The sequence below is a fragment of the Lissotriton vulgaris genome, chromosome 11 (genome assembly GCF_964263255.1).
Source record: "Lissotriton vulgaris chromosome 11, aLisVul1.2, whole genome shotgun sequence".
Taxonomy (NCBI): domain Eukaryota; kingdom Metazoa; phylum Chordata; class Amphibia; order Caudata; family Salamandridae; genus Lissotriton; species Lissotriton vulgaris.
Window position 1 is genome coordinate 274,107,744 of NC_141699.1, and position 23,610 is coordinate 274,131,353.

At 44.8% G+C, this 23,610-nt stretch overlaps 1 protein-coding gene across 1 annotated transcript in view; it reads left to right on the forward strand.

Moving 5' to 3' along the window:
* The window catches only part of NIPSNAP1 (nipsnap homolog 1), a 246,631-nt gene that overhangs the window by 135,894 nt on the left and 87,127 nt on the right, over positions 1-23,610 (forward strand). The window contains exons 4-7 of the mRNA XM_086943230.1: positions 2,286-2,380; positions 3,344-3,414; positions 4,248-4,388; positions 7,068-7,099. Coding sequence (XP_086799356.1) covers positions 2,286-2,380; positions 3,344-3,414; positions 4,248-4,388; positions 7,068-7,099 — 339 coding nt within the window. The remainder of the gene's footprint in view (positions 1-2,285; positions 2,381-3,343; positions 3,415-4,247; positions 4,389-7,067; positions 7,100-23,610) is intronic.

A 23,610-nucleotide genomic window follows, 5' to 3' on the forward strand; every position in this document is an offset into this window, starting at 1 on the left:
AGGCACTCAGGGCAAGGTGGGAGGCAGATGTGGGCACAATGGAGGACCTGGATTGGGAACTCGCACTCATGCACCCGAGGGAAGTGGCCATAAAATCGAGGCTCCGCCTAATACAGTTTAAGGTCCTTCACCGGGCTTACTTTCACAGAGTGAGGCTCTCCAGGATGGGGAGGGTGACCGACACCTCATCCATACGATGCCAGCACCAAACAGGCGACTTTTACCACATCATTTGGGGCTGCACTGTGATACAGGAATACTGGGGCGAGGTACTTAGGGAATTGAGTACGATATTGGAGATAGAGATTCCTAGAGACCCAAAACTGGTGCTCCTGGGAATGTCAACGGAGGTGGACATTACCAGGTACCTACTCATTTTCCTGCAGCTGGCTTTGGTAGTAGCGAAAAGAGATTTAGCACGAATGTGGGGGGCGCCTGGGAAACCCGACCTGGAGGAATGGAGGAGGGGTCTGGATATGTATATGGCGGCTGAAAGGGTGACCTACAAAGCTAGAGGGTGCCCACGAAAATTTCGGAAAATATGGACTAAGTGGAGGCGCTACCATGGACTGGAGTAGGACTGTCTGGTGAGGGAGGTGGGCGGAAAGGAGGATAGCTGGGACACGCGCTCGACGCTGACTCCGACATAAGATGTCTATGGAGGATCTGGGTTGCTGGATTGTATATACTCTATGTCGTCGCTTAGAGAGGGAGGGAGGCTCGGGGGTCGGGGTGGGTGGCGGGGAAGGGTGATATGCTGCAGAAAGGGGGGGGGGAGAAAGGGAGGGCGGGAAGGGGGGCTTTCGACAGAGGCCTCTCAGTTGATGATGTTTGCAGGAGTTCGGGGGGCGGGGGGGAGTTTGGGGTGAAAATGAAAAACGAGTTCATCATGCTGAAAGATGTGTAACCGACTAATAAAAAAGTTGCAGATTATCGGGACGAGCGGAATGTTGACGCTCCCCCGAGTTGTTTTGTCTCCTGTACCCATGATCCGCTTGATGCAACAATAAAAACAAATTAAAAAAAAATAAAAATGTGCTACCATTCACTCATTTATTTACAGCCATTAAAGGTGTAGCTGTTCTAGTCTGGCTGTCATTTTGGATGAAAGACTCCCAGGGAATTGTATATAATGCACATGATTACACATCCTTTATGTTCAGATCTCAGTTATGGTAAGTTAAATATCGTGGAAGGAGTAGAACCTTGCAATAACTCTGTGGATGGCATGAGCAGAAGCGGGCTTAAATGGTGGTCTATTTATAGCTGATATGAAGGATGTCAAAGATGAGAAGATTTTTTTTTTTAATTGTTTGGCTGATTACCTTCCTCAGTGAACCAAGACTCATTCCCACCACGAAAGGGAAAGCCGGAGTGAAGTCCCAAGAGAGCCATTGACTCTATCAGTGGGATTGTTTAAGTTTGTGTCAAAATATAGCTTTGTTGGCTACTAAGTGGAGCCAGAGAGTATGATCATCTTCATGAATCCTCTTATCCGTCTAAAGCTTTAAACTCAAGATATTTGAATATTATTGATATTCTTTAAAACATATCAGAGACGTGTTGGGCTTAGGCGAATCGACCTTAATTGACATAAGCAAAGACTTTAATTCCCAGACAATCAAACACAATTGTTTTTTTTTTTATCCGACTTTGTGTGATGCGTTGTAGGTGGAGTTCTGGGTCGACAATTAACTCACCCAGAATCTAATGTGTTACTTTAATGAGAGGGAGGGAGAGATTGACATTTTGATGCATATATGTGCTTTTCGATCACTCTAGACTACTCTGATCGATAATATTTGGGTGGATTTGTCTCTATACCATTTTAAGGTATTCATTAGACATTCAACCATGAAGGTTGTTTCTTTTTTTAGTGGAACCTCAATAGCAGATACCAAGTTTTTGCATGGGTATTAGTGAAGGAGAAGGCTGATGCCTTGGCTTTCTGACTGTTAGTTTTGTGAAAAAGGAAACGAGTTTCTGTTTTCTACCTTCGTACAAGAGTTTTGTTTTTGTGTAAACAAACTTTGACTTTTGTCGGGAAATGCCACTAGTGCCCTTACATGAATAACATCCACCCTGTAGCTCAGCACCACTGTACAAGATTGGCTAAGGTGAAGATCATTTGTTCTCACTCTTCAGTAGAAAAAGTCCAAAATGATGCTAATAACAAGAAGATTAGACCTTGTTTCTACTTTGAACTGTACTGCCTTCTATTTCTTAGAATGGGTCTCAGCAACACTTCAAGGAATCTTTTGTTGATGCTTCTGCCTTTCTTTTAGAGAGGAAGTGCTTCCAAAGCTGCACCAGGCCACAGACTACCCGTGTGAGCTGATTGGAAACTGGAACACTTGGTATGGAGATCAGGACCAGGCAGGTGAGACTAACTAGGCTAGGCAAGCTTAAAAACCAAAATACACTGGTGAGTTGTAGGGACAAGATCCCACTATGTATTGTCCTAAAACTGATGTAACGTATGAGGTGGAGTGCCGGGCGGAGGGGCCATACAGGCAAGGAACCATCCAACGCTAGAGAGTGTTAGGCATATGGAATCTTGCACTCATGAGTTGTGTAACCGGGAATGACCTGACTGTGCACTTTAGGTCTGGCATTCATTTTGACAGCACAAATTGCTATCCAAGTGAGCGTTTTACCGGGCATAACATTTAGAAGCAGGATGAGTAATCCATGCACAATGTACCTTGACGGGCTTTGTGTAGGTTATAGGTTGCCATAAAACGAGCACAAATAAAAGCAGTTATACGTTTTGCAGTTACAGATTGGCCTTTAGTCATTTCTCCACAGAGGGCCTCCAGGTTTTAGTTCTGCAGGCATTGTTAGACCCATGTCCACAGGTTGTGTGGCATCTGTTTCCGAGGCAAAGACGTTCTCAAGCTTTTTAATAGTCAGTTGGATTAGTAGCTTGCGTTACACAAGCCAGTGATACGGCAATATCACTATATATTGCTGTTATATTAGTGTGCATTAGCTGTGCTTGTGATGTGTAATTAGTGTCCGCTTGCAAAAACCTGTCCCATGTGGCTAGTCCATGTTTTACATACAGGGGAAGCTCTTCAGCCAGTAGTTGCCCCAATATTAGTTATGTTGAGATATATATTTTTAGGTAAAAGCTGCCCTAGGATGAATTGTATTACAGGCAGGGCACTCATTGGACTTTTTTCCTTGAGCATGAATTAGGCAGACTGGTCTTTCTACCAGGGAATTGTACGCTTTGCTGAGTAACACGAGTAATGTTCTGTTTTGCAGTCTAGGCATTGGTTGGGAAATTAGGCTATTGTTGGATTATTAAAAGTAATAGCCCTTGCATGTTTTGTTGTAGTGCACCTGTGGCGGTTCTCTGGGGGCTACCCAGCTCTTACGGAATGCATGAACAAGCTGAGAACCAATAAGGTACTTGGGTTTTTAACAAATACACACTTCATTTTGTGTAACAGAAGCAGTCTGAGACATCCCTTCACTTTCTAAAAGCTCTGCTGCTAGGAGGCGAAAACAAGCTGCACAGGCAGTTCTTGCTGTCAGACCAGTGTGGCCCTGTGCAGTCACCTGTCATTGTCCTTACTGTTAGCCATTGATTGCCTCTGCATCAAGGCACACTATGCAGGCTGTGAGCTCTTCTGATGCACTACTCCGTTTTGATCTGGGGACCTTTTCAATGATCTTCAACACAGGGGCCAGTGGGATCACTTACACCAGTCCTTACTTTGGGGCTAGTGGTTAATCGCAAGCACTGCACCCTGGAGGAGCATTTAGATCTTTAGCACTGATCATCTGCTGCTGTTACTGCTCTGTTCCAATGAGATTGTGTAAAAATCTCCTTATTGGGGGTGGGGGGTGGAGGGGGGGGGTTGTCTCCTGCAGCTTTGCTTGCCTTTCCATGGTGCCTAACGGGTAAAGTGAAACCATCTGCAGCACTCCTTCCTATGAGGCCAGTGAAATCCATTGCATCAGTCCTTACTGTAGAACTAGTTGGATCTCTTGCTGCAGTCCATAATTTAAAGCACTCTGGGTCATGGGCAGCTGGTCTTGTGAGGCCATTGAGATCCTTCTGTAACAAGAAGTACTATGAGATCGGTGGCATTGCTCCCTTTAGTGAAGTTGTCTCCTGGTTACTGTATGTGCTGTCTCTTCTTGCTAACTATCTCCCGCTCCTTATAGTAATGTAACCACTCCCTACATGACGCGGTGTCGGCCCTTCATACTGTCATGTTTCTTCCTCCTGGCAGGAATACAACGAGTTCCGGAAGGAGCGCAGTCAGATGTTGTTGTCCCGCAGGAATCAACTGCTTCTTGAGTTCAGTTTCTGGAATGAACCGTTACCTCGTCCAGGGCCGAATATATATGAACTGAGGACCTACAGGCTCAAGGTACTTTAGGTTTAACCTCCCCTGAGACGGGTGGGGCTTCCCGGTCCATGCAAGGGAATAGCATACGTTTGACAGCTGTCCTTTTAGAGATGCTGCAGTCCTGTGCGAATGTCCTTCTAGGTCGAGGTGCAGATGGAACTAAACTACACCGAATGGCCTGATACTGCAGCACCACGAGGGGTCCTTAAGGGGTTCTAATCTATAGTGCTATTTTTTGTCCCTGATGTCCTATGCGCTGATGTTGCCGACTGATGATGCAGATCTGTGTTGGGGTGATGGACACTGCTGTCCTGTGAGATGGCCTAGTTATTGCTGTCCTTTGAAGGCAAGATGGGGGAGGGTGATAACGTGGTTCTGCAAGGAGCGGCATGAAAGCCCGGTACTGAGGGGGGGGACCCTGACCTAGAAGCCATTTGAGGGAAGCTCGATATTAGTGTCTTGTTCGGGTAGGACAGTTCAGATCTGCTATTTCCATTTATGTATGTATAGCTGTTTATAGAGGACAATCTGGTGCATGTAAAAGGAGCGCAGGAAGTTTGGATGAAGGGGATAGGAAGAAAGGTTCTTGGTTTGTCTATTGACAGTAGGAACGTAAATCCCCTAGCTGTGTTTCTTTTTTTTGCTGAAATGTTCCCTGAAGAGATGTTTTTAATTTATTTGTTAATTGCAGGGGCAATGCACTGAAGGTGCAATGGATGCTATCAGCAATCTGAGCTGTGTAGTTTGCAAAAACATGTCTTCTAATTTTTTCAACTTGCCTTATAATAAAGGGATGTATCAGCTTTTTGGGTTCAGTCGGCCTTCTGAAATAATAATTATTTGGCTTAATACAGAAGTGCATTTGTTATTATGACCTTGTAAGAAATGCAGCATGTCTTGAAGATGATGTATGCTTTTAGTGATTATCAGTATACGTCTTTCAGAGACCGGGATATAATAACATTTCTTTAGTCCTTTGTTGAGATCCACAGTGGTGTTCATGATTCTCTTCAGAAGAACTGGAATTGGCTTAGGGAGGCTGGCGATTGGGCAGGAGATCCTGACTGGACATTGATTGGATCTGAAGTCCAGTTCAGCAAGATAGGTTTTTTTCTATTGGGAGGACTGATAGCTGCTGCCAGACTCTTGAGTCTTTTTGGTGAGGTATGTTTTGAAGTAGAGGTCTTTCCTGATGAGAAACCGGAGGGATTTAACATTTTGGAGAGTTTTGGTATTCAGTGATACAGGTGTGTGCTGTTGATCAAGCCCGGGGGGTTGAGGCTGGTCTGTGACTGTTAAGTTGAGGATGAAATCTATTTTCAGTTATTTAAACCTAAAGCGGACACTACCCGCTCAATTTTTAATTCTAATAAGGCATCATTTCATAAGTTGGATCCTCTTGACGTAGATCAGACCCTTCGAATCTTTCATTGGCAACGAGTGTCCAGAATAACAGTAGGGTCCCTTTTACTGCTGTGCTGCTGGTGCTTCTGTCGTGCACAAGAATCCTCATATGCTGCTTTCCGACAAGGTGGGGTTCATGAGGCCTCTAAATAGGGTGTCCCTAAGTTATTGCCCTGTGAGCATAAAGCCATGATATCTCACATCAGTGATGTGATGATGCTTGTATCATGTGCTTTTGTGATGGTGAGAGCTCACATGTGAGGGAGGTGGGACACTGCTGTTCACTTAGGGGAACACTAAAATGTGCTACTGTATTTTCAGAGGGGAGTTGGTGTTGAAACCCCGATGTTGCTAGTGTTTTGGGGTGGGAGGAGAGTTTGATGTTGCTGTCCTGCAAGAACAGGCCTTGTTGCTGTGATTTTCTTACTAGGACCCTACCTATTTATTTTTAGCGAGCACTATTACGATTTTGTATTATATGAGGGCCCCTCCCATTGTCTCTTACGAGTTACCTTGACCCATCCATAAATAGATGAGAGATGCTTGTCATCTTAGAGCACAGTGGTATCTTTAGCATAATTAGTGTAAAATGACTTAGTTCAGAAGATAGTACTTTGGGCATAATTTGCTATACTTGGGGAGGAACAGGATTTGTAAAAAAAAAAAAAGTCCAATTGATAAAGAAAGACTTTTTCTTTTTTATGTAGTTGCTGGTTTAGCTCAATAATTGCCCTATTTCAGTGCTGTTAGGCAGCTGCTTTGCAAAGCAGCATATGTAAACCCTTGGAGTAGTACTGCAGGTCTTGTATTACAGAAAAGGTTATTTCTGAAAGGGTGACCTCAGTAGAATCTCTCTCCGTTCATCGTCATCCATTCACACCATGTCTAATGATAAGGTGGGACATTTTAGTTTCTTTAGATATTAGTCTGATTATTTAGGACAATCTGATATTTGTGCATCACTATTCTTAAGTCTGTATTTGTGTTTATTTACATATAGTTCTTGTACCAACCAGTGGTTTCACTATGCATTACAGGTTGAAAGTGTGCAGGAAGTTTCTCATCTTGCCTACTGTGACTTGATCACCTTTCGCTTGGGTCTCTGTATCCACGTTAGGAAGTGGGTTAAGCAGAGGAATAACAATCTTAAGTCCTCTGTTGCAGAGCAAGCTACCTCACATTTGGATATGCCTCGTCCAGACACTGTGAAAGCAATCCAACTCTTTCCCACAGTCCAGTTGCATCCAATTTTAGACCGCTACTATAAACTAAATGTCTCATCTGGTTTTCTTTCAGCCAGGAACGATGATTGAATGGGGAAATAACTGGTAAGAATTAGATGCTGTTGGTCTCATTGCCCTTTGCATGGTATAGCACAATATGTTCTCTTGTTGTTCCTTATTTGTGCATGTGAACTGTGCAAGGCATAGCTGTGTACCTCACATAGTGTGCCCAATTTTCTGTACCATCCTTGTTTACCAGCTATGCATGGCACCCTTCTCGGGCTCTTCTCACAGGTATGTGTATGGCAATGCACTGCACTCCTCTTTTCACTGTAATATGTTCCTCTGTTTTGAGTGGTATTCCTCCTGCTGCATCCTAGGCTCTATATTGATAGTCATAAACATTCGAATTGTCCGACCCACATGCAGGATTCCGGAGCGCTTATTACCATACATATAAAAATTACAATAAATTGTAAAATAAATCTTTCATGTTTAAATGCATAATCCGTTCAGTGTAGCTTATCCAAGTCTGCATTTACTGAAATTCAGGGGATATTTCACTTTCTAAAATAAGGTCCAGCTAAAAAAATGAATACCTAAAACTATTTTGCAGCATAACTATGCTGCCTTAGAACCTATCCAAAACAGTCAAAATGAAGGGGAAAACAGCCAGATATGCGAAACTCCTATCATTTATCCTTGAAGCAGTCAGCAGCTTCGCAATTCCTTTATACTTTTTACTTGCAGTTGCTTCGGGGGGGCAGTTCCCATTTTTTCTTTCAGGCTCATGCGAGAAAGTTCTGCTCTGTAAACCAGAGCATTATCGGGCAAAAAAACTGCCTGTCCACTCTTTATTTCCACAGAGTTAGTCAGTCATGCTTTTTCTGTTTGTCAAAAGCAATGTCACTGTGGCAGAAAGAAGCTCCAAATGGTCTTGACACACTTTGTGTCATTTCCCTTCAGAACTCCAACCCTGAGTAGGAATATCCTTTTTGTAAAAAGAAAAAGCAACTTTGAGAGCTCATGAGGGCTTGCGCCTAAAAAGGAGACTGGATGATGAGCTGTAGAAGCAAAAGATCATGGAGGTGCAGGAGGTGCAGGAGCACCAAAGAACAACTAGTAAATGTGAAACTTCGACAGGCTCAGAGTTGTAAGACCTCCAAGAGAAGAAGTCTCAAGGAGAGGAAGAGTTATAAGAAGCAATGGCATTCCAGTCATGGGCATCCTGTTCAGTTAATGCCAAAGAAGCTGATGAGGATGATGACAAAGACTGATGCAATCCCAGATATTTGGAAACATAAAAACACATTTGTCAGTGTTCACAACATTGAAAAAGACTCACCACTTGGCATTAGGCGAATGCCTCGTCTCTTTAGGGTGTAACATCAGTGAGACTGCTGCAGCATCTCTAAAAATGGGCAATCTGATTGCTCTTTTAGGCCATTGTGGTATGTCCCTGTGAGAACAATGCTCATCTTTATAGAAGACCTGCCCATGAACAGGTGCAAAGGCTACACAGTGGTATTTGGTCGGGGTATTTTGCTGTTTAATCAGGTAATTAATGCCTCTCCAGACATGGGGGATTTAGCAACATCTAGCCATTTTCGCAAGCGCACCCTGTGGAGAACCTCATGGTTCAAGCTACCTTAATTGAAGAACAATACATCAATGAAGATATTAAATCTTCCCATTCCCGGTGCTTTGCTCTTTGGCCTTAACACAGATGAGAAGATGGAGAGATGCTGTCCAAGGCAAAGACATTGAAAATGGTGGGTCTAGAAAATAAAATAAGGTTATTCACAGTTCAATGAAAATATAGCTAAAAGTGTTACCACCCTTACACGTCGCAGGATTTTGAAACCCGTTTTTGGCAGTTGCCGCATCAGCCGCAACAAGCTCAGCAATGGCAACACTACTCTACACTTGTCCTCTGGACACCAAAGATCCCATCATCATTATCAGCCAGAGTTAGGACATGAGTCCTATTACATTACAACTTCTACCAATGACTTCCTCCTCTGTGGCATTCTGGTGGGTGGGCGGAAGGGAAAGTATTATAAATCATTTTAAAGAGTGAAGTAGAGTAGCGTAGCATATCCAAAGGCAGATGGGTGCTGAATATTGTGCAAAAAAAGTTATGCTCTACATTTCATGACAGTTCCACCAAAGAAGCCTCAAAAGATTCAACGATGCCTCCTAAAACTGCTATTGAGTGCAAACCACCGTCGCAAGATGGACCGGGCTCCTGTTTAAGGTTTTTTGGGGTTTTTTTGCACCGAAATAGAGCCCAAGCAAGGATTTTAGAGTGATTTTTAGATCTCAGACAGGCCAACAACTATATTAAGAAAGAAAAACCTTGTATGCTGTCACTTCAGCAAATGTTCCTCAATTAAACAAGGGGGTTTGGATGTGTGCTGTGGACTTATTAAAACCACATTTCCATATTCCCATCTGCCATAGACAATTTCTGAGATTCATAGTGGACCAAACTCACTATTGGCACAAGCTTCTAACTTCCTCAAAATGCATCAAATTGGTTGACACATCTAAAGAAATTGATGTATGTCCCTACTTAAATGACTGACTAATAACAGCTGGGAACCAACAAAGTGAAGGCAAGATTTTCAGTCCAATTTGAAGCTCCTCAACAGACTGGATCTGAAAGGTAGTCTTTATAAAACCTCAGAACCCGTTCTGAAATAAATATGCCTGGTATCGGCTCTGTACATTATACAAAGAAACTTGTTTCATTTAGTGGAGAGACTATATACTCTACAATTCAACCATTACCAACTCCAATCGATGTTCAATTTAACAGCAAGGCAAGTTTGTTCTCTGCTGGTGGCAATGGCTTCATGCATGATCCTAATATTCTGAATGGCTTCTTGAACATAAAGCACTAAACCTATGGCTGAAAGCTCAGTCATGGGAAGAGCAAATTGTTCCAGCACAAGAAGTCTTACATTCTCTAACCCAGTGGAACAATTGTCACAGTCTCCTATGGGAAGTCTGTTTCCATCAGCATACCCCAACGTGGTAAACAGTCACAAGTGCATTGTTTCTTGGCTAGGAAGCACACCTGGGCAATCTAACAGGACGTCACAGCTGATCACATTAGAAGACATAATATCAAATCACCCTATTGAAGCTCAGAACGGTTTGTCAGACCCTTCAGTCCTTCCTTCCTTCCTTCCTTCTCTGTTATTGAAGAAAATTCTGATTCAAACTACAATCCAACCACAATGCATTACCTTGATAAATAAGACAGAAACCGAGCCAGAAGTTTGTTGAGAGAAGCACAATCTACATGGAAAGGGTTCATTCCAATTGGTTTGACCATAAAGAAGTGATGTTGTGTTATGGTATGTTGTTTTAATTTATTACGCGCTCAAATCGACCCCAAAGGGATATCTTGGTGCAAGACCAGGGCAGAAGGTCAGGCTGGAATTGAACCTAAAATAGGTGGGTCTTGAGTGCCTTCCTAAAAAAGGAAATGATTTTTACAGAGACGAAGTTGCGTGAACAGATTATTCCAGAGATGGGGGGCAAGGAATGAGATAGATCTGCAGACTGCCCTGGCCTTCTTGAACCTGGGGATTTTAAGCAGGGCTTTATCGCGAGAGCTAAGAAATCTCAATGGAGGTAGGGCAGAAGCTTAGCTGTTAGAAAAGAAGGTCCTTGGCTGTGGAGAGCACGGTGGGTTAGATGCATAATTTAAAAATAATTGTTTCTCATTGGAAGCCAGTGTAGAGACTGCAAAAGTGGAGCTGTGGCCGAGTGCGTGGGGAGGTTGCAAAGAAAGCGTGCGGCAGTGTTTTGGAGTTTGATGGAGGCTAGAAGTGAGTTGCCGTAATCAAGGCGACTGATTACCAAGGCTTGAAACAAGGTTTTCCTTGAGGAAAGTTGTAAGAGAGGGAAGAAGCTTCCCTAGATGAATCTGCTAGGAATACTGACCAGTCCAGCGGAGGCTGTATGACTGTACAAAGAAAATGATTAAAGGGGTTTTAAATGACTACATTTTAAGGGACATTTTTGCTGATTAGGTTGTACTGCTAATAGATTCACAACAGCAAAAAATACTAAATGGCAAGAATTCGCATTCACAGTAACCCCTGGGAGATGCCCTTTTGATTAACTAGTCATGAAGTTTTCTGTACACCCTTCCCCCGATTTCTCTAGCTGAAACTTGCGCAGATAAAGGCCAAGATGATCTTGATTGCACCGAAATGGCTGAGGCAATGATTGTACACCGACTTACTGCATTCTACAGCAAAATCTCTCTCACGAAGGTGCTGTGCAAATCCAAAATTTGTCCAGGTGCAAGGGCTTCATAGTCTGCCTAAATCTAGCATCCTTGTATTTGGCAGCAAGTTATGTTTTGTTGAGTTTTTAAAGCGCAAAGGTTGCTCCCAACGGAGTGTCCCCACGCAATGATTGCCCTATCAAGATGCAGGAGTAATGAAAGGGCAAGGAAAAGCATGAACAAAAAGGAAGATTTAGATTAGAACAGCAAAAAAGCAAAAAGTTAAGTTATCCTAAAAAAACATGTTTTAAGTTCTTTCCTGAAAGTTTTCTCAGTGGGTTCTTGTCTCGGGTGATGGGGCAGGGTGTTCCACAGCTTCGATGTCCGAAACCAAAAGAGGAACCACCCAACGATCTAAGTCTTCTACTGGGTTGTTGGGTTTTATTTAATGGAAATGGATAATGAGGGCCTCTGCCATTAAAGAGCCGATGGCAGAAGCACATGGCTTTAAAGGTAATTCTTTTTCTTAAAAGCAGCCATTTGAGATCTTCTAGGGTAGGGCCCGTGGGTGCCCACCTTGGCAGTTTCAACAGGAGGCGTGCCACCGCATTTTGCACTCTGTAGTTTATTTAATCTATCTTGTGTGGCTCTAATGTACAGTATGTTACATTTGTCTAATTTGGCCATAGCATAGGCAGATATAGGAAGGAGGTCCATGATTTTGCCCAGAATCTTAAGAGTGCTGAAACACTTCCCAGCCACATAGGATATTTGGCTGCCAAAAGTAAGGTTGGAGTCCAACGGAAAGCCCAAGTTTTTCACTTTGTGCTTAGGATCTGGAGTAGGGCCAAGTTCCTTGTGCCACCAAGCTGATGACCAGACGGAGGGTTGTTTCCCAACAATGAGCACCTCTGTTTAATTTGCGTTCAACTTGGGGCAGATCAAATTCATTCATTGGTCCAGTATTTGTAAAGCACAAACAATTACCCGAGGGTGTCAAGGCTCTGGGGGCTGTCGGGAAGATTAAGTGACCTATTGCCCAGAGTCACATTGTGCTGGGCTGATCTGCCTCTAGCGCGGGGATCGAACTGTGAGCCCCTTGGTTCCGGAGTCAGTCGCCCTGGCCGCTGCGCCACACCTCCCTTCATTCAGCAAGCTCCCTCAGGCAAGATATAAATTGGGGTGCAGCCCACTCTTCCCCCTGAGAGAGATTAACAATAAGCTGTGTGTTTTCAGCAAAGGACACTCTAGTGACCTTGTGTCGCTCGAGGACAACAGCCAGGGGGCGCATGTAAAGATTGAACAATGTAGGGCTTAATATTGAGCTCTGAGGCACCCCCTTGGTTAGGGGATGCACTTCGTAGGCGAAGGGAGTTTGCACCACTTGAAAGGAACAGTCATGAAGGAAAAAGGCCAGCCACATTAGGGCAGGGCACCAGATACCTTAGTTTCCTAGATGGTCTAGCAGGAGGCCATGGGATACGGTATTGAATGCTGCGCTAAGATCCAGCATAATCACAGCGGCCGTTTGGCCTCTGTCAGGACAGAATCTAAGCAATTGAGGCCTGCAGTAAGGCTGATTTAGTTCTGCACTGAGTACGAAATCCTGATTGTGATTTGTTCAGTATGACATTTGATTCCATGAAACTCATTAATTGGGTATTAATGCTTCTCAGCAATTTTGGAGGAAAAAAAGTAAAAATAAAGAGAAGAAGCGAGATGGGCCTGAGGTTTTCAATAAGTGACCGATCTAAAGAGGGTTCTACAATAGCATGCTTCCACTTAGTAGGGACTTTGCCAGTTGCGAAGGAGATGTTGAGCAGATTGATCAACCTTGGTAAGATAGTCTCCATTCCCTGGACCAGAATTCTTGGAGGAGCTGGATCGGAGTAAATCTCCTGAATACAGGCATACACAAACCTGTAAATTTGCCCAAAGATTGTGTGAACATTTAAGAAGCCAACTACAAAAGGATGCTGATCCCATATCCTACCCAGAAGCTTCCATCCTGCCTTACCAACCATATTTGGCCAAATCTGGACTTCATTTCCCATTGACTGTGTTATACCTCCCTACCTCTCCCCCAGATAGCGAATCCAAGAGGCTGGACTAATTTGGAAAGATGTAGGCTTCTGCCAGCCTGGCTTTGCAGTGGTCCTTGAGCACATGCCAATTGGGTCGTTATTCCCACACTTTGTGGGATACGGTTGCGCAGGTGCTGACACAGGTCCCTGAGGAGGCCTGGACTGTACTCTGCTGCCTCTCTTCCATCGGCAACAGCTTGTCAAAGTTCACTATTCAGCCACCCTTATGGCAATGTCCTTTGATTACACCTGCCTCTACAGAGACAATGCAGATTCAGCACTCAAGTGCTTTAAGGATTCTCTGCTATGGCCAGGTCCTTAGGCCTCTCTCCTGGCCCACATTCACCTCAGTCTGACTTTTGCTTCTTTCATGGTTATGAAGGAGGTTTCCAGCCGCGCCAATTCCCCCCCAGCCACTGCACTGCGCAGGCTCCCCAGCCTCTGCATTGCTGAGGGCATGGTATCCACAGATCTCATGGGTCAGGTGGCCATCGGTCTAGTCAGTCCGCAACCCTCCTACTGCAACAGCCTCCAAAACCTTAGTCTGCCCCTTTACCCCCATGGGCACCCAGTTGGCAGCAGGAATCGCCATCACCTGCCTCACCGCCAGTCCATAACATCGGACAGGTGGGTTTTACAGATTGCCCGAAGGGGCTACTCTCTCCCCTCGGAGACTCCCCCTCCCCCCCACACACCCTCCTCCCCATACCACTGTCAAACCACCAACTGATAGAGGATCATCTCTCCCTTTTCCGGGAGGAGGTCTCAGCTCTTTTGGCCAAGGGAGCCATAGAGAGGGTTCCGGTGCAAGAAGTAGGCTGTGATTGTTATTCCCATTACTGTCTGGTTCCCACAAAAGATAAGGGCCTTCGTCCTATCCTCGATCTCCGAACTCTCAAACTCCTCCTCAAAAAGAAGAAATTCATAATGCTCAGGTTAACGTAGGTCTTATCTGCCCTGGATCCTAGAGACTGAATCGTAGCACTGGACTTGCTGGGCGCTTTCATATTCCTGTCCTGTCTGCCCACCTGCGCTATCTGCAGTTTACGGTAAGTCACAAGCACTTTCAGTTCACTGTGCTTTGTTTTGGCCTTACCAGCACCCCTCGGTGTGCACCAAGGTGATGGCGGTGGTTGTAGCTCACCTGCGGAGGTCAGAGGTTCCAGTCTTCCCCTACCTCGATGACTGGCTGATAAAGGCGGACTTGCTCCAAGCTGTCGTTCTCCCTTTCATCTGAGCTGTTTTGGACACAGTGCAGTTTTGGACGTATCATCCCGAGTGGTAAGTTCAGGATATTCAGGCTATGGTACTGATATTTCAGCCTCTATCCTGAGTTTCGGTGAGGCTGATGGGCCTAATGACCTCCTGCTAGTGACATATGCCTGATGGCGTATGTGGGCTCTGCAGTGGCACCTCAAGTTGCAGAGGGTGCAGCATCAGGGGAATCTCTCTGACCTGGACCAGATCTCGGAGAGAACTGCAAACTATCTTCAGTGATGGCTTACGAACCGCAATTAGGTCAGAGGCAGACCCTTTCCTTCCCCAACCAGATCTTACAGTAGTGACAGATAAGTCACTCCTCGGATGGGGTGGTAATCTGGGAGAGGTGGAGATCAGAGGATTCTGGCCTCCGGTGGAATCCGGACTCCAAATCAACATGCTGGAGCTCCGTGCGATTTGACTGCCATTGAAAGCCTTTTTACCCTCCATCAAGGGTAGGCTGGTACAAGTGTTCACAGACAACACTACTCACTATATGGTACTGCAACAAACAGGGTGGGGTCATGAACACTTTGTCAAAAAGCCCTATGTCTCTGGACATGGCTGGAACGTCCGGGCATATCTCTGGTGGTCTGCCAGAGCAGACAAAGTCAGCCAGAAATGCCTAGCCGATCACGAATGGCGTCTCCAACAGGAGGTGGTGCAAGGTCTCTTTCAGCAGTGGGGAGAGCCTAAATTGCATCTGTCTGCCACCACTGAGAACAAGCAATGTCAACAGTATTGTGCGCTGGAGTTTCCAGGGTGGCACTCGCTCAGAGAAGCTTTTCTTCTTGGATGAAGATCAGGCCTCCTGTACCCTTTTCCTCCCATACCCCTCCTATCCAGAGTTCTCAAGAAGATCAAGAACTACCCAAGCCCAAGTCATCCTTGTGGCTCCGGACTGGGGATGAAGAGTCTGGTATCCCGAGTTTCTGTGCATGGCCATTGATCCTCCAATTAGGCTGCCCCTTTAGGAGGATTTTCTTTCACAACAACAGTTGTAAGTTCTCCACCTAAACCTGTCCACTCTCCTTCCTGCGCGGGGATTGAGCTGCGACAGTTGACAGCTTTCGACCTTCCTCCTGAAGTCTGTAATGTGATCTTGGTAGCCAGGCATCCCTCCACCAAGGCGGTGTACGCCTTCCGTTGGTAGAAATGTGTGGCATGATGTGCAGAAAAATCTGTTCCTCCTTTCTGCCCCTCTTTCTGAGGTTCAGCTTTTCATTCTTTTTTTCATTCTTGCTCTTGCCCAGCAGGGCTCTGCTCTGGGCACTTAGTAGTGTAGCCCTTTTTAAAATTATTTTTTCATAGTTTTATATAGCGCAAACTTGACCAGAGTCTGGTATCACATGCTTTACATAGCACCAGTTGCGTTACATAAGGACACATTCATTTTTGTTCAGCACGGGGAGATTAAGTGATTTGCCCAGAGTCGCAGGATGTTCAGCGTCATTGCTGAGACTCGAACCCAGTTCCCCAGATTCGAGGTCAACCGCCCTAGCCGTTAGGCCAACTCCTCTCCCCAGCCCTTAATCTATCAGCCATTTCTGCTTTAATCTGGTTGCCTGATCTACCCTCTTTGTTCGAACCACATATTGTACATTATGTTTCTCAAGGGTCTTACTTATCTCTTCCCTTCTCCATTCATTATGCCTCAGTGGGACCTTAATTTGGTTTTCCTTTTTTTGATATGTGCACCCTTTGAGCCTCCGCACAATTGTCCCCTCATGCTTCTCACCTTGAAAACAGCTTTCCTTGTGGCAATTACATCTGCCCGCAAAGTAAGTGAACTGCAGGCCTTACCATCTGAGCCACCTTACCTCTAAGTCTGTCTTGACAAAGTGATGCTTCACACAAGGGTTAGTTAAAGAGAGGTTCCAGCAAGGGATTTGTTTGAAAAACTTAGTAAATACCAAATTACTTGTAGTCTATATTATTATTTAAGACTATTAGGACTGTAGTGTTCAGTCTCTATTTTTCGATGATGTATCTGATTTGAGACCTAGTATAAGGCTACCACACTAGCCAAGATAGATTTAATCAACAATACTAGTAGGTCTATTCAGCAAATGAGCAAGGAAAAGCAACACAAAGAGAGATTTTTAGTTCGAAACTTATTTATCTTATTCAAAACAGGTTCAAAGTCGTAAAAACGTACAAATTCAAAGGAAATGGGGGGTACACATAATCGAGAGAAAAATGCATGTAACTCTTAAGTATAAGGAAAACAGTCAAATCAATCCATAAATACATAAGAGGTAGTCTAGTCCGGAATTCATGAACATAAACAACTCCTTCTTAAATTAATCAGAGAGTTCAATGTCGATGTAGACATAGACTTTAGCTGTCGACGTTTCGGTCTCAAATGTTAGATCCAGAGACCATCATCAGGACGGTTGTCCTGGTTGATGCTCCACGTGTAACCAAGGGATAATTTGTGGAATACCCAAGGATACAAGTGACTCTGTACCTGCGCAAACAACCAAATCTATGCGTTTATCTCCATCTTTATGTGTGTCTTTTACATTGCATCAAAAGACAACCGTCCTGATGATGGTCTCTGGATCTAACATTTGAGACCGAAACGTCGACAGCTAAAGTCTATGTCTACATCGACATTGAACTCTCTGATTAATTTAAGAAGGAGTTGTTTATGTTCATGAATTCCGGACTAGACTACCTCTTATGTATTTATGGATTGATTTGACTGTTTTCCTTATACTTAAGAGTTACATGCATTTTTCTCTCGATTATGTGTACCCCCCATTTCCTTTGAATTTGTACGTTTTTACGACTTTGAACCTGTTTTGAATAAGATAAATAAGTTTCGAACTAAAAATCTCTTTGTGTTGCTTTTCCTTGCTCATTTGCTGAATAGACCTACTAGTATTGTTGATTAAATCTATCTTGGCTAGTGTGGTAGCCTTATACTAGGTCTCAAATCAGATACATCATCGAAAAATAGAGACTGAACACTACAGTCCTAATAGTCTTAAATAATAATATAGACTACAAGTAATTTGGTATTTACTAAGTTTTTCAAACAAATCCCTTGCTGGAACCTCTCTTTAACTATTGATCTGCCCGATCCCGCAAGGGTTTATTGGGTTACCCACTCCTCTAAATCACGCTTCACACAAGGGTCTTTTTTCTACAAAAAGTGGTCACCCCATTCCATATAGGCCAATCTATCACCTTGCCTTCCTTTTATGCTCTTCCGCTTCGATTTAAGAAAGAGGAACAACTCCACCGTCTGGACCTAAAAAGAGCATTGTTGTTCTACCTTTTCTGCACACGAGTACTGGGTGGACAACCAACTCTTTCTTGGGTATGTTGGTGCAAAGAAAGGTTGGCTGTACAGAAGCGGACCATCTCCAGATTGGTCGTGCTCTGCATCAAAATCTGCTACCCAGGGGAGGAGCCAAGATGGCGTCCAGGTCGGACGCGTAGCCCCTCGGCTCCGAGGACCGTCATCCTATTCATACCTATCCTGCCGGTGATCCTGACCTGAAATGGCACACCGTGGAAGCAGGCGGGCTCCGACGGCTTGTGTCGAAATCCCGAGGCTCGCGCTACACTGCAAGTGGTCGAACCGTCCGACGGCAGTTCGCGGCCTGTTACAGCTCTGAGACTGGGACCTCGAGTGGATGTCGAGACCGGCTGCCAGGTGAACAACATCGGCCTTCAGCGACTGATGTGATCCGGTCGGAACTTTTTCTCGCGAAATGGCCGAGCCTTCATTCATTGCCCCGCTGGACTGCAGGTACAGAGATGAGTGTGCCTGCCGGCTCGATCATTTAAGCCATTTGTCTGTATGAGCCCGGTCTTTCGGCTGCCCAGTGATTGCTTGTGTACTCTCCCGCTGACTGCGGGCGGCTCCCGACCCCTTTGTTCCCTTAGTATCGGATGGGGCGGCATCTCTAGGGGACAACGTCTGTGGCCCACCTCGGTTCTGCCTGCCGCCCCCAGCCTCCTGGGGAACTTAGGCCCATTGTGAGTAGCCTGGCCTAATTTGTAGTGTCCCTACTGAAGACTATGGAGGGCGTACTCGAGTGCAGCATTGAAATGTCTGTGCTGCAGTGTGATCGCGGATGTGTGGAGCAGCGGGCCATGCTTGGAAGGGAAAATGGAGATGCTCTGTGCTACAGTGACTTATTGGCAGCTGTTGTTTCCCTTCACCGTGATGTGGTGTATTCTACTCGTGCTCTGGCCAGTAAGGTGGACGACATAGTGTGTGCACTGGGATGCTCCAAAATGGCTGACTCGCAGGTCCACAGTGACTCTCCTTCCTCCATGCCCGCCGGCGACAAGATGGCTGCCTCATGCGCCCCAAGCCTCGGGATGCCTCACGCTGTGGCTGGTGTTCGCTCAGGACAGCGTGCAATCAGTGATTCGCGACTGCAACAGGAGTGTTCTCCCCATCTCATGCCCCCTGTTTCCCGGGGTCCGCTCCGGAAGGGACCGAACTCTGAGACTTTCTTCCCAGGCCCGGCCACGCCTTATAACAAAAGAACTGTGTATCTTGTGCCCTTCCTGGGATCGCTTGCTCTGCTTGTACCTGGACCTATTCAATGCTTGTACCAAACTGGCTCCTTTGATTTGTTGTCCACGTCCCTTTGGGTTTCCATGGTTCGCAGTGGTGGGAAAGAGAGAACGGGCCAGGGGTGAACGCTTATTCTCATGGTTTGGTGGTTTCCTTGTTGCTGACCTGGACATGTGGGTGGTGTGTTGCTACCTTTGACTACGCTGTGTGTCGATTTTGTGCCTCCAACTTACTTTGATTGTAATGCTTAACATCACCGGACTTTATACTTTGTGCTGTTACTGGACTTGCGGGAGGATGTAGCCGAGGGACGGGTGGTGGGCTCCTCCCCGCCTTTCTTTATTTAATGAGAGTTATAGATTAGGACCCTTTTCTTACTCTCTATATTTCGGGACTCCTTTTATTGGGCGACAGGCACACTGCTAGGGGGGGGTAGGCCGTAGCCAGCTGCAGGGGTGCAGGGTGGGGGGTGGATGGGGGTTTTTTGTTTTATTCTTTTTTGTTCTATGGGCCTTCTATTCTTTTTCTTTCTTTTCTGGGTTTAGACGTTTCTCTTCTGTGTGGTAAGCAGCGATTCTGGCATTTTATTACGTTGTGTATTTGTCTATCCTGCTCCTACGAGGCCGGAACCAACTCGTTGTTCTGCGATATCCTGCTCCTGTCTATCCTTCAGAAAAAACTTTTAAAAATTAGACCTCAGTATTTCTGTAAAAGATCCTTTGCGCTTTCCTATGTTGAAATGTACTGTATCTGCTAGCCCTCGGGCTCTTTGCTGGGATGTATGTGCGATTTTTCTATCAATAAAGGTCTTCCAAAAATTAAAAAAAGAAATTAAAAATCTGCTACCCAGTGGCCAAGAAGCAACCTGAAGAAGGTTTGCGGGCTCATTCCACTAGAGCTAAGGCGGCTATCACTGCGTTAGTATGTGGAGTTCCGGTCCTGGATATCTGCCAGGCAGCAACGTGAGCTTCCCTGCACACGTTTACCAAACATTTTTGTCTAGACAATTATGTCTGGAGGGATGGGCACATTGCCCATTCGGTCCTGCAGGAATTTCTCATTTGAAATTGGTTCGCTCATCTTCATCCGGGGATGGTATTGCTTGGGTATCTATTCTAAAGTAAAGAATCTGTGGTTAGAAGTCTCTGGCAAATGAGCAAGTTACTTACCTCAGTAACAACTTATTTGGTAGAGACTATATGTAGCTGCTGATTCCTTACCGACCAACCAGTGGTCAGTGTTCTTCATGGCCCTGCGCTTTTGGGGTCAAAAGTCCTGAAAAGTAACTGATGTCAGTGCGCCTGGGTGATGCCTATATAATTACCGTATTGTCACTTCCGACGCGGGCGACGACAGGGGCTGATCCATTCGACGCCACCTACTGGCAGGCAAGGCTACTACTCAAAGGAAAATCTTCTGGATCCAGTCTGACACCTGGGAAAATTCTAAGTTAAGAAATCTGCGGCTATATTTAGTCTCTCAGATAAGGCATTACCAAAGGTATGTAACTTGTTCTTCTCTGCATCAAGGAACCCAGTGGATTCTCTCATCCATCCTATGGTGCAGAGAGGCCCAACGTCCAGTGAGCAAATGAGAACCTGGAACCACATTGTGGATATTCGTCTTCTTTGACAGAAACAGAGTAAGATCTTTGTTTGTGCCATTGGTGGAGTAAGACTCACAACTGCTTGGGGTCACAAGGATCCTTTTGCACCAACATCATTGAACCCTGTCCTGCCAAAGCACCCTCCATCAGCTCCACAAAAACCGAGAACCAGCATAGCCATCGCTGTGTCACAGAAGATGAGCCTCCAGAGAAAAAAAGGACCATGACTTTACACATTCTACGGGTAATAGTTCTGACAGGTCTCTCAAATACACATCTGACACTCCCTGAAGAAGGGTCTTTGTCCTCGTCTGGGTCAGACATGAGTGTTTTCTCTATATCTCTACACTTCCTATCTTGTAGAATATCCACAGTAAATGATTTCAGTTCATGAGGTCCTGAATAGAGCAGCTACAAAATTGAACCTCTAATCATCTGCTCTTGTCTACAAAACTTCTATTGTCTTTGAAATCTTTCTCACAAAACCACAGGCAAGTTCCATGGTAGCTCTGGTTCCACGTCTTTTGGAGCCTCCGATGCATACATTCTTGACTTGAGCCTCCATTAATCCACTTGACACAAGCCATGAAAAAAGAAAATTAGACCACCAAAATCTGATCCTCTCTTCTTAAGAGAAATGTCCCCTTCAGTTGTCTGCTGCCAGAAAATATCACCATACCTATGAATCTACTTTCTCAGCACCTACCAAGACCGAGAGTAAGAGGTTGTGTGCTGTTTATTAGGCATTGTGTATAACCTTGAGCATAGCTCTTGAGGGTTGTTACCAACCACTGTTCTAGGATACTATAACGGGCAATGGTGGAAATCTCAGGTTGGACTCATTCATTTGGTTCAGAAAAGGATCAGGAGAACTTAAAGGATCAATTTCAAGACGTTACGATTGCCACATACCTGAACATAAGTGCAGCCAAGAACTCCGCTGCTCTGGCAGCATGCAACATGCCACAGTAAATCTATTCAATGAAGCTAAGGATTGAGATTCACATCTTTGACCCTTCAGATGTACAAAAGTTTATGGGCATATCCTTATAAGATTGATCAATGTTTGCAACCTATGCAGATTAAGAACTACAATACATTAGGGCAGAACAAAAATCACTATAATTTCATCTGGAGAAAAGAAAACAAATGCCTAACATGCAGTACAAAGGTTATGGTAGAGGCCAGTAGTGTTCCATATTCTTTGTTGGAAAAGGCAGTAACAATTATAGCTCCAGGTACAACAACCACAGAAAGTTTCATTTAGAGACCCAAATGGTAACAAAAGAGTGGCTCTTAACAAGCTCCTGTGGCTGCAGGTAAGGGCCCTCCAGCAAAACAATGACTTCATCACTGTCCAGTGGCCTGGGAACATTTGCAACCACTCTCCCTCATGTTGGAAGTTAACAAATTATCTGGGTTCTAAAAATGGTCACATCTAGTTACACATTCAGATATATTTGTTCTCCACCTTACTTTCCATTAACTCCATGGCTGCTAAGGGTTTTCCCCCCCGGTGCTGGGATCCCACATTTACCATTGTTCATGACGAGCTCAGCTCGTCATGAGTGTATGGAGGTGTACATCATGACGAGCTGAGCTCGTCATGAGCGTCCAAGGAGTTAAAGGAGTTGAAAGCACTATACTTGAAATGTCTCGCGCAGTAGGTAAAAATTATTCTTGGCAGATTGAGAAAGTTCTCAAGTTGCAGAAAAATAATGGCGTTGACTCATGTCATTTTTTGGTTCAGAAAAAAGGCTAGAGTTTGGGCCATCCTGGGCCTTAGATATGACAACAAATGATTCAAAAGGAAAAAATTACACGTGCTGGCTCTCTCGGATACTCCCTCGCCTTAACCAGGGAGACTTGATGGCCTGCAATCAGTTTTTTTTTTTTGGCGGGAATTTTATATAGCGTGAACTCGACCCAAAGATATCGGGTTTCAGAATGCTTTACATGAGCACCAGTTACTTCATACAAGGACACATTCATTTTTATAAGGCACAGGGAAGATTCTGTGATTTACCCAGAATCGCAGGATGTTGAGTGTCCCTGCCGAGACTCGACCCGGTTCCCCAGCTTCTAGGTCGCCTGCTCTAGCCGTAAGCCTACATCATCTGCTCCTATTTATTTTCACATTCCCATCTGCACATGTTCATCGTCAAGATGATGTCATCCCTTGTGTCCTGAAGTGAACTCCAAGGATTTTTTTCCCATTAGTTTGGTGCGGATGGCAGCAGAGTGCAGGGGAAGAAGGGACATTTTGTCTACTCATATTTGGATGATTGACTGGTAAAAGCCAATTCACCATCAAAGCTTAAATGGGACATGGAGACCATTTTGGCTTTATGCGGTCTGGATCTTCATAGTAACTTGACAAAGTCAATTGTGCCCAATGCAAAGAATACATTATTTCGCAGACTTCCTTCTCTTGGCCTGAAACAAACCACATTTTTCAACTTATGGTTCGATTTATCCCCTTTCTTTCTGTAAACCTCTGCTTCATTAACTGAGCAAACAATGCTATGTTTCTGAGCCCAATCCTTTTAATGGCAACTTAAACTCTAACTTCTTTTCCATCCTACTAATGACCTCAGAAGATATTTAATCAGTTATTTTCCTAATTTTGTCCTCCAACATCTTTCGGAGGTATTTGCCCTTTTCCCTCCACCATTTTAAACTGTTGAACAACTCTTTTAAACATCAAGTCTCCTCACCAGTTTGAATCATATGAGGTGTAACCGGTGTAACCGTTATGGTCGCACAGAATCATGAGATGTCAAAATGCATTCCTGTTTTTAAAATGGATGCCTGACCCAACAAGACAAAATGGCAACCAACAAAAGACATAAGCAGACTAAATGTACTTCTATCTCA